Source organism: Colias croceus, chromosome 21 (assembly GCF_905220415.1).
Source record: "Colias croceus chromosome 21, ilColCroc2.1".
Classification (NCBI taxonomy): Eukaryota; Metazoa; Arthropoda; class Insecta; order Lepidoptera; family Pieridae; genus Colias; species Colias croceus.
In genome coordinates this window covers 3796697-3809024 of record NC_059557.1, presented here as the reverse complement: position 1 = coordinate 3809024, position 12328 = coordinate 3796697, and the positions used below count along the sequence as shown (strand labels likewise).

The 12328-nt window shown below is 31.8% G+C and overlaps 1 protein-coding gene and 1 long non-coding RNA gene across 3 annotated transcripts in view; both read left to right on the top strand.

The window, feature by feature from the left end:
- Positions 1 to 542: 542 nt before the first annotated feature.
- On the top strand, positions 543 to 1464 carry LOC123701222. Its single transcript, XR_006752699.1, has 3 exons — positions 543 to 575; positions 1009 to 1052; positions 1336 to 1464. It is a non-coding gene; the product is annotated as an uncharacterized LOC123701222 (long non-coding RNA).
- A 3991-nt stretch (positions 1465 to 5455) lies between these two features.
- Positions 5456 to 12328, top strand: part of LOC123701221 (torso-like protein) — a 47741-nt gene continuing 40868 nt past the window's right edge. For both annotated transcript variants that reach the window (XM_045648624.1, XM_045648623.1), the window contains exon 1: positions 5456 to 5793. In XM_045648624.1, coding sequence (XP_045504580.1) covers positions 5777 to 5793 — 17 coding nt within the window. In that variant the 5' untranslated portion in view covers positions 5456 to 5776. The remainder of the gene's footprint in view (positions 5794 to 12328) is intronic.

Sequence of the window (12328 nt, the reverse complement as noted above, 5' to 3'; positions counted from 1 at the left end):
TTCGTAAATGGCGGACAATATGTAAACTTATGACTCATCACTAGCTGTTCCCCGCGGTTTCACTAGCATTGCTCCTTGATATATAGCCTATATAGCCTTCCTTGATAAATGGGCTATCTAACACCGAAAGAATTTTTAAAATCGGACCAGTAGTTCCTGAGATTAGCGCGTTCAAACAAACAAACAAACTCTTCAGCTTTATGATATTATAGTATAGATTAATCCCTGTGCATTAACTTAACTACAATGCACTTACCTACTTATTTTTACAATACAATTTGTCTTCTCTTGGACACTTATAACATCCTTATACCTACTATGCTTATAATTATCTATATCGTATTTAATATGAACGTGGCCCATTCAATTCAATATTAATTTTAATTGTGTGAAAAATAATTATTTTCATCTTAATTGCTCTTTCATGGATGAAACTTAATTTGTAACGCTAATTTAATTAACATAATAATTAAACAATTTACGCTAATTATTTCATATTTTTCGTGTATATACCGGCACTAAAATCGTTTTTACGTGGGTAATGATTCCGTCTTTGTACGATGGATCTCAAAACAGTGAGTAGATATTCTTTACTATAAAGATACCTCGTATTCATACCTATTCGTTTAAAATAAATCAGTGCCTAAAATGCCCTTACATAGATTTGTTTAATAATGTTAGTTTTTATAGACGTTTCATTTTCATTACTTTTCATGAATTTAGATAGTACTTCTAATACAATTAAAGTAGATTTCAAAATAAAATAGGAAATCGCGCAGCATTTTAAAAACGGGGCATGAATACCGTTGCGTGTACCTACCTAGTGTTTAACTTAAACTATGAATAGGTATTGTTTAAGAAATACATAATATTATGAAAATATGCCTTCCTACTCGGTTGATAACATTTTTAACGCAAAGAAAACATTTAAAAGTGGTTGAGCGTTGATTACGTGAACATAGTGGCAACTTACATTCGATAAAATTTAATTAAAATCCCTCTTTTCAGATATCATTATTCCTAACCTTAATCGCTTTGGCACAGTGTGATAAGTAAGTAAATTTGTTTTAAATATAGGTATATTTATTTTTATGGCATTGTTTAAAATTGGAAAAACTGAAGAATATGAAAAATTATTTGTACAACTTAAATAAGTCCTAAATGAACAATAGTTACATTCCTACAGATATAATATTTTCGTTTTCCATTTTAATATCCCTTTTAACTACATCATTTTAAATATTAATATGTACCTACATTTTTACGATAGAAAATTTGTTAACTCAACAAACTACATTTAGTAGGTACCTAATGATTTTATTAATATTGTTTTAGTAAAGCAGCAGATGATGTCATAGGAAATGATAGCGAACTAGTTGATATTAGCAACGAAGATGTTGCAAATGAAGGTCGAGCTGCTGCAGTCAATGACGAAGAGAATCTCACTAACGAACGCGCTGCAGATGACGAAGATGTAACCAGTGAACGTATAGCTGAAGACGTCGTCTCTGAAGAGAGGGTTGCTGCAGAGGATTCTACAAAAGAGGCAGCTAGTAGGGAGGGCGTCACACAAGAGGACGATACAGAAGAAACCTCACCAAACAGAAGATTCTTCCATCTTTTACCAAGAAAAAAATGTCCATGCTTCCCAGGAAACCCTAATGGTAAACCAATTTCACATTACCTTCTTCCAAGTCCTGGTACAAAGTATGAAAGATTAGTCGTATACTTCTACAAAAATACCGCAACAAATGAGGTTAAAATCTACGTTCCAAATGCAGCGAGACAAATTGTTTTCCCAGATATTATCTACGACAGGGGTGATGTACTTAACACATTGAATGAAAATGTCATCGAAATTATAACTAAACATTTCGGTGTCACAATCAATTCTTGGTTATCTCACGCGAATAGACCGCACAAACCAGAACTTAATTTAGAAATCGTAGGAAGTCTAAATAAGAAGAAACTACATGCAATCTTCCTCTACTTGAAAAGATATAAGGAAGCAAGGCAAGTACTTAGTTCATTGACAGGTTCAACTATCATAGAAAAACTCATACAACTGAAGAAATTGTATCCAAATATATACAAAGGTTTGATTGCAAAAATAACAAAATTCTACCCAAAGTGGCTAATTAGTGGCCAAGTGATAAAATATAAACCAGGACGTTTAGTAAACTTCCCATATGATATAAATCTAATTCTAGGGTTGATTGGTAAACAGGTAAACGAAATAATTGTTTATAGACCTCCAAACATCGATGTTAGCCTGAATTATCCTGTAATTACCACTGATGTTTCCTACGATAAATGGTTAAACATATTTATCGGTTATTTGAATAGCCAGCTACAATTTGCTTCGAAAGCAATTGATATTACTGCACTAAAAACACTTGTATTAAAGATAATTAACAAGTTTGGATTCTCTATAACCCAAAAAGGCTTTCTCCTCGATACCGCTGGAAATATTATTAATTGGGCGAATATAGTTTTACGTCCGATATTAATAGGTGAATCTGTTTTAATAGAGAATGTTATTAATAATGGCCTATTCAAAATACCAATGAATATAGTATTTATAGAGGTTTTACTGATATCTGGACGGCAATCCAAGGTCCTCGGCTTAATTCCGATTGGTGAAATTTTTGTTGGCAGTAGACAGGTTGAAGTGTCCACGGTCGTTGAAATTATAGAGACAACAGTTACCTGTGAAGGGGGTAAATGTATTAAAGTGAAAAAGTGTAAAAACCTTAAAGGTGAGGAAATAAAGTGTCAGAATACGGGCAATTCAGATATACCAATCCAACCCAGAAAAACAATACGAATTTTACCTAGATCAATAGATGAGCGTAGTGGTTCACTTTATCATAAGTGCAAGAAGAATCAGCCATGTCCTTTATTAGACTATGGGCTGTCTAACAATAACTATGGTTTATACATCGACGGAAATCAAAATGATGAAATATCACCAATTATACACCCAATACCAATAACTTTTAAACTTCGTCAGGGTAGGTTCCCTGATGACGATACATATCGCGGCAGATCTGGTTATAACAACGTTGTTTATCTGCAACGGAGTGCACCTGCCAATGGGATAATACCTGGTGTGGTTGCTAAACAAGGTAATCACGTTTATGTGGATGACAGTGATGAAGTACCAGGTATAAGGATTGTGGGAGGTGGACCAGCTACTAGCAGTGGTACGCCAGTCAGTAGTAAAGGGAGGTCTGGCATCCCCGAAGTTACGGCGGAAGAATGAAGATTTTAAGGTTATCGTTCATTTTATTGACCATGGCTTGTTAACGGACTTGATTACATATTTTAGTTAGATATTAATAAAGAGCTGCAATTATTACCTACTCTTTTGTTTTTTTTTTATTTATTTTAATTTCACTCCTGAAAATTGAAATTGCAATTAAGCATTTAAAAGTTCAAACTAAAGAACAAAACTATTTACGTATAGTTACCTGTTTTCAGAAATACAAAAAAAAATCTAACATCCATACATTTACATTTCTGTAATACCTAATAGCTCAATGCATTCGTATGAATAGGTAATTTGAACATGATGCATGGACTCGTACAGGTCGCGTCAAGTAAAAATAACGCTTACAGGATGGCTGCGCATTGGCGATTTATCGGTCTATTTGGTGTTATGAGGTGGTTATAAAAATAACAAATGTATAATAAATAAATTAAATATAGTGACTTAAAAATCTTAAAAACATTAAGATTAATGAGATTATCAATAAAATAAAACATTGAAATTCTGCAGTTCGCCATTTTGCCTAAAACACGCGTGACGTCACGATTAAGTAAACAACTCACGTCAGATGTATTTTGTTGTTATGAATATGTTGAGAATACGCATTTTTATTTATTTTCTATTGTTTCACGTATGCTATATCGACTCAGAACAGAAATATAATTGCGAATTCACGAATACGTGGTTTCGGGGTTCTCCGCGCCAACTTTATACAATCATTTCTTATTATTTTCTCGCTTAAAATAATTACTAACACATTTTTGAGCATTATTTTTATGTGGATTCACACTGCAATACTGCACACTACTTATAAACTTTGAAATTCGTTTCTATAACACATATTAAATAAATATTTCTTTAATTTTCTTCGCAATGCGAACAAATAATTACGTATTTACTAAAGAGTGACGTCACGCCTACGCCATGACACCTGCGAGCTGTTTTGGCACAGTTAATAAATATTTTTTGAAAAATGGCTTTTATCTTCGTTAAATTTAAGTATATTACCGAAATATAGGGTTTTTCTTGTATAGTAAACGTATACACACATTATGGAAGAGGATTTCAAAATCTTTCGTCATGCCTTGGCGTTTAGTAGATACTTACTATTTTAGTTTTATCATTAGAATTATATAAATATTTTTTTTCTTTCTTTCAATCAAAATAATATGTAATTACTACCATTAAAATAAATAATAATATAAATCATTTATCATTGAGCTACTATATATACTTAATAAAATATATCGGTGTAGGTAGCTATTCGATTAATTAAATAAAAGATACCTACTTATATATTTAAAAAAAAAATACCTACTTATAAGTGATTTGTAATATGTTTGTAATGCAATTGCGATGATAATATTATCTACTTCATTATAGGTATGTTTTAAAGTAGGTAGGTATATTAATTATTTTATACTCACCAAAAATATTCATAATGTTGAACCCTTAGTTGAATCTCACACCACCAAGCACCAAACTTACAATAATACTATTAAATTATTAATCAAAAAATAGGTCGTAGGCACAGTAGGAAACATTGGAAACGCAAAAATAAATTAATATTCGAAATTCGAATCAAAATTCTGAAATCTTAATTTTTTTTATATTCATATTCAGCCATGTAATTTTTATAATGTGATAAAAAATAATGTATCCTAAAAGGAAAATATACCATTATTATTCTTAGTTATTATTATACATTGTTTAATTGTAATTGTAATAATTAAAAATATAGAAAGAAGTCTGCATAAAGTGAGTTCGACAGAAACGCCATCTGTGAAAAGATTGTAATACTACATTTGGTTTCGAGAACGAATGTAGCAGTACAACGTTGTGCTCATAGATGTCGCTTTTTCATTTATATAAGCGCCATCTCTCGTTCACTTTAAATACCTCTTTAACAAAACGAAATTATCAAAAATCTTCACATTTAATTCTAGATGGCAGTTGTATAAAAAATATCAATAATATTTTGGAGGGAAGAAACTTTCATCACTTTTTAATTTTTGATGAAGTTACAATTATTTTTTATTGAAATAATAATATTTTACTTCTATTAAATGTTCTTTATCGTGAATTATTCTGAAACAAATACAAATAGAACTTTAAAATCAAGTCGAGCAAGTTAGCTTATTTTATGTAGACAGTAGATTACAGTTCAGACTTCAGTCAGTCACAGTCAGTGACCGAAGTGAATCGTGAGAGGAGCGTTCCCGCGCTAAAAATAATCAAAGCGGCCGCGTCTTTGTAAGGAAACTAAAAACTTACATTTTTTGTGACAAACAGTATGAAGTTTATGTAAAAATCAAAGGAGACGGGACGTATACTGTGTCCGGTGACAATAATAATGCAGTTTGATTCGTAAAAGTTTATTTTGCCGTGATTTTGCGTTACCGCGTCCTGTGTCATATTGTTTGTGAATGGGTCAAACAGTGTTTTAGCTATGGAAGGATGTTATTGACGATTAAATTCTAAACATCCTTGACTTTACTCTATTTAATGGGATTTTGTTGTTGGTAAGTTAACTTTTACTTTGTTCCTTATTTTTACGAGTGGATAACCTTAAACGATATTTAGCTCTGATTTTTTAAACTTAAGACCTTGAGAAAATAATTATTAGGTATTAAAAACTTCAAACCAACGTTCAATAAAAAGCAGTTAACAATAATTAATGTTTATTTAGGTAACAACTTTTGACATCGGGAGGTAGGTAGTCAAATAGGTACCTACCTAACTAGGTATGTAAGTAGTCTAGATATCGAAGATAAATGAATTTAAAATTGTAAACACTAGCGCACACTCGTAAAATCCATGTTTATTTAAATAAGCAATAAATATGTAATAGGTACATACCTAATTGATAAGGATCTCAATACATCAACAAATATTAATTAATGTTCATTTACTTACTATTAAATATTAATTAACATTCAATTATGATTAGACAATGCAAGAAGGATATTATACCTAGGTAGGTAGGTAGTAGGTACCTATATAAAAATAAATAAATATAATTTCAAATCTGTTTCGTGAGCCCCCAAGGAATACAGTTCATAGGTACCTACCTACTTCATTCTATTTTTTGCACTACCATTTCAAGTTTCTACAAAGACACACCGACAAGTTTCGATTGAGTATTTTTGTTCTCATAGGTACCTACCTACCTACCTACTTCTTATCAACTTATTCATCTGTGTACTTTGTCGGCTATCTGTTATTCTATTAGGTACCTAGGTATCTGCGTCAATAAATAAATAAATTAATTTGTTATTACTTAAAAATATTTATATACCTAGGTATATAACTACCTACCTTGTACCACAGAATAATAACTAGTAGTATTGCTTGTACTTTCATAGTTGTGTATAACTAATAGGTATGTCGCAGTCATCTGGTTGAATTCGCTATTTGATTGAATGACTATCTAAATTTTCACTGATCGATTTTTCGATCGAAGCCTTTGTTAGACCCTTCGATATAGACACCTGCTAATATTTCACGAAATGCTCTGCATGGTGTTTGGTTGAAGGACAGAAACGCAATCCTCTTATTTACATATTTGCGGTTAATAAAATAAAATAAATAACTATTTGAATATCTTATGCTGATAGTAAACTGTAAAAGGTTAATGAATTAATAATCATTTTTTATAAATTATTAATTAGTATTTACTATTTATCACAGTTACCTCTTATGCAGTTAATTTTTAAAGAACATATTGAAAACATTAGCATAATAATATGTAACCACTTAAATATCACCTTGGCCAAAACAAACAAAAAACTTCTTGTAAGTAAAGGCCACTCAACTTAAAGTAAAAAAAAAACAACAACTTTTTTGTTAGTTGGAAGTTGTGTTTCGTAGACCGTAGGTAGTTACGTATCGTTGTCCCCAAAATTTCCGCGTATAGGTAGATAAATTTTCAAAATGACTGTATTACAATTTACAGGTAGGATATTTTTTATGTATTTTATTTAAACAAAATACAATTTGACAAAATACAATTTGAATTTTGAATACTAATTTAACATCAGTTTCAATGATCGATTTTTTTACAAACAATAAATAAAATAAATAAATAAGTTGATCAGCTTCTTATTGTATTCTAGAATTTAATGAGACAGACATCGAACCCAACCACAACACAGAATCATAAATAGTGCTTCAACATAGCCAAAGTCACGTGCCATTACTATAGCGTGGAAAATCTAGTATTACACATCACAATACGTACACGTGTATGTCTTAGCTCAGAAAATCTCGACATCTCGCATTGTTCACCTATTTACGGTAGATAATAGATTTTATCTTACATACATACACGCAAAACTTTGTGAGTATGGATGGATGTTTGTATGTGTCTCTTGGAATTTGGAAATGAGAGATTGGATTTGGATACGTTTTTGTTACAAGGAAGATAGAATATAATGTAATGAATATAGAAAATGTAATTGTCTATTTATTTTTATCCGGATAACGAGACAAGTCGCGAGCAGTTGCTACTTGCTACATTATTATTTGAATGTCAAAATTTCTTCTTATAACGCATTACACTATGTTACGTAATAATTTGTTTATTTGTTTATGATTCCCTTTAACAGATATATTCACTAGCACTTATATGATAATAGTACAACTTTTAGCATTTATTATAGGTGGTAAACAAATACAAATCATTGTAGTACAGGAGACAGTGTGATTCTTATTTAACCAAATGTCTAGAATGCATTTTTATATTTCTGAATCTATTTTAATTAAGATTTTTTATTCTAAAATTTTTTAAATGAGCATCTTTTTAATTCTTATGACACTGGACACAATGTGAGAGTAGGTATTGTAGTTCCTATTTTCTTTTTTCTTTATTTAATACGAGAGTTTGTTCATACTTGATCATGTCACTCTCAAAAATAAAATCAAAACAATTATGAATGCTATTTTTAACTTTCGTCGTCGTCTTTTCGAGAGTAGGTATTGTAGTTCCTAATTAATGCTATTTTTGACGTCGATAATATAATTTCAATTTAGCGTTGACTCTTGCACTAGAATGGATATTTATTTAGTGTGTACGACATTCATTGTATTTGTAAACTTTGTATGTATTTGTTAGTCAATATTACGCTTCCTGGATTTGTGTGTTACTTTGATGTCTTTTTTTATTTACGTGTATAATACAGTATCTAGACACGCGGCAGCGTGTCAAGCCGAGTTCAAGCGAAGAGAACTGGCGAGCAGCAGCCGTGTGTATATTTACACGAACCATTTCGAGCCACTTTTCACCCCCTTATAACTCGAAAACTATTTGAGTTAAATAAACCAAATTTGGTACATATCAAGAGGACCTCAAGATAAACAAGAACCTTAAATTTCATAAATACAGATTAAACAGTTGCGTAGATATTAATATCCAAAAATCGCAATTTTTAAGACTGACTGACTTATAGACATATACAAAACCTAACCCACTTCCAGATGACCTAGAAAGTTCAAATTTTGTAATCAACTAGGTAATAGTGAGTGTACAAAGGAAAAAATCAGAAAATACTGAATTTATTTGTATTTAATTTTTTTTTCAATGACATTAATTTTGTTTGTATGGAAAAATGGAAAAGTTAAAAAAAATATAAAATAGTATATTCACCTTACTAGTCTTTAAAAATAGATCAAAACTAGTCAGTGGCCGAAAAAAATTTTGAAATCCATCAATAAATGACTGAGATATAGATTATTGAAGTTTACATATTTTAGGACGAAACATCTGTAGATTCGAAGCGCCTCTGACATCACACTCACTCGCGCTAGTATCGCTAGGGCTGATCACTTCGATTGCATGATTTCTTTATTCAAAAGTGTTATTAAACGTAAAATAAAAGAAAATTGTAATAAAAATATTGCTCATACAGTTAAAAATAATATATAATTTTACATATTCACATTTAATTATTCTTTATTTATGAGTGTTTAGTTTAGTTTTAATTTCAGTGTAAATAAATAAATAAATATGTGAGAGAATTATAACAGAGTAGTTGTTATGTGGCTATACCTTCCTATTATAAAGTACTCTATGGTGTACAACATAATGGCGATATTGAATTGATATGAAATGCATGGAGTTACGGGCCATGCGATGGTTTATATTCCTTGAGTCAGTAGCTCGATGATATAGTCTCGGTACTACCATCGACCGCGCAAGGTGTGCGCACTGAGTCATTATTTAATATTATTTCACATATCTACCTAACTATAATTAATTATGGAGAGTTATTTAAATTCTCTGACAGCAGCGGTGGGATCGGCACTTATTACCCCCGATTCCAATAAGAATAAGACTACGTTAAACGATGCAAATCTGCAAGTGAGTGAAACGAGTGATAGTGTTAGTGAAGTTCAAGAAGAAATAGATAGTGTTAATGAGGTTCGAGAAGAACCAGAGTTTCCACCAATAAATCGTGAGAATGTTAACACAACAACAACAACATCATGTGTTGTGTGTGGGTTGTAAAGCACCATGTCGTGCGCATCTCTGTTAAAAGAAATGGCAGATACACTTTCCTAAAACGAAACATTTTGTTTCCGGGTCTAACGCATAAGTAAGGAAGACCCACTACGAGGCCAGCCTTCATCTACCTGTGTGGACATTATTTTTAACGTGAAAAGAAGCTAAGAAGCGAAAGGAAATACCTTTTCGAGATATGGTATGGTAAAAAAGTGATCGAGTTTCAACATACATCGAGTGCTCTACTACAAAGTTGGCGCTAATCGACCGGCTGAGAACGGGCTGGAACTATGCGAATATAGTAAATTCGTGGTAGAAGGTATTGCAGATGACCAGGTATGATCTGATTTATTATGATACACGCCGATTGATTTTGTGGGTCTTGATAGACATTTTGGCATAAATCATTTAAAGCGTCGCATGTTGCAAATTGTTTGCTATAACTGTGTGTTCACATGTCATTACAAACGTGACTGTAAATCTCGCCCATGAAACAAAATCAGTTAGTTTAATCGATAAGAATAACAAAGGTCCGCTCAATATTTAAGAAATAGTTTTATGGTCATAAATTTGGTCACATAGAAGAGGTTTGTTTTTCTAAGCAACGGGCGGCACGCTCTTAAAGAAACAATACCCTTATTAATGTGTGTTTACAGCACGATACCCCGCTTACAGTCACAGACGTTGCCGGCGTAAAGTTCAAGTGCCTTATTGACAGCAGGTCCGATTGTTTTTTTTTTCCTTTGTAAAAGGATAGCCGATAGCATGACCGGGCCTCTAGAATTTGTATACACTCGCGTAACAAGAACTGGCACTGTATCAACCTATTCATTGATGTAAATATGAACTTTGGTTATTGTAGACTCTCGAGTACTTCCTGGGATGGAGTAACAGGTCGAGATGTTTTTACTAGAGCCGGACGTAGTTTGATTATGGATAACAATGGGCTCAAATTATTCGTGAATTTAAAATAAACAATATTTGTTATTGCGGACAATAATTTTGAATCTATAGACACGGATTTAAATGATTTTAATGATGTTCATCGTGTGAGATCCATTATTGAAAGTAAAGCACAAATTTTGTGAAATGGGAATAACAAATTCACAAGGAATACAACCCTAGCACAATCTACAGTTCTTTCAACATTGATAAGGTTTTGTAATGCCCTTGTTGTTGGCCAAGGACTAGATAAATTACGTGACTTCATAGCTACTTTTTTATTATCAACGATGTTCTCGAGTTTTAAAATCATAAGAGGTTACATTCTTTTGTTTAAAAAGAATATTGAAAGTCTCGCTTGCGCAGAGTTTTCATTTAATTGGAATAAATGCAAGTTGCTGTTGCAACATTGAATAGGTATTCACCACAAGGTTTCATAACATCGAATGGTAGACTTTTCAGATAAAAAAAAAAATAAGGCTCTTGCTGAAGCATTATTGTCAAAAGAACGTTTAAGTTCGCGAAATATTTTAGAATGATAAAAAAAAAGATTTCTGCTTCTTTATTGACGATTTTCGGACAAAGCTCGTTGTTGAAGTACAAACAGATTCCTGTTCAATAGATTAATAGTGGTTCAGTTTTCCTACAAGAAAGTAATGATCAACTTAAAAATCGAATATTATCAAAGAATCACTGACACAGAAAGTTGTTATCATAGTTATTAAATAGAGTTATAAGATTTAAGAAGACCTCGAGCATAATCTATTAAGCGTTAACATTTTAGAATAATAACAGACTGAAATAGTCTCAAAGCATCATGTCATAAGAAAAATACTTTCTCCTCGTGTTCATAGATGATGGGCTTACATACAAGCTTTTGATTTCGAAGTCGGTACCTACGCAAGGGTCCAAGAATACCGCGTGTAGATTTTATTAGTAGAAACTAGTTGTCTTCACATAATGTTCAATTTGGGCAAAAATAGTAAAGATTCGCGACGACTACAAGCCGAACAACTTAGATCCGAACATAAGTAAAGTAATTGAAGCCGATAAAATGATATTATTGATTTAAATTTAAGGTGTCACATACGATTTAAAAAATGCTTGCTGTATAGACATTTTCTTTTGTTTGGTGCAAACGAAGTGTTATCAATCATTTATTGATACAATCATTTCATGATTACTTATTTGAAACATTTTAGTTTGGAAAAACCTGCAAACTTTGTGTACTTACTACTTAGTTCGTTAGAACGTACATTGAACGTTTTTAGATTGCAAAGTTAATAAAAGGCCCTCTAGAGCTAGACAGTTGACTTGACATCCGATAGAAAATGTATCAGAACCACTTCATACATAACCATCGATACGAATGGCACTTACGAGTAGCAGTATAAAATGCCCATTGGTAATTGTTGACGCATTTATTGGTTAATATTTTCACCTAGCTCCTGTTAAAAATGTGTCTTCAAAAAAAAAAAAAAAAGAGCATGTTAAGCGCTTTGTTTTTGTTGTGCGCTGAAAGGAATAGTAGCCGATCAAGCTACGTCATTCGCAGGTAGCGAACTCATAGACTTGAGTTGGCAGTGTTCTTTTGAGTTTTACAAAATTACAAGCGG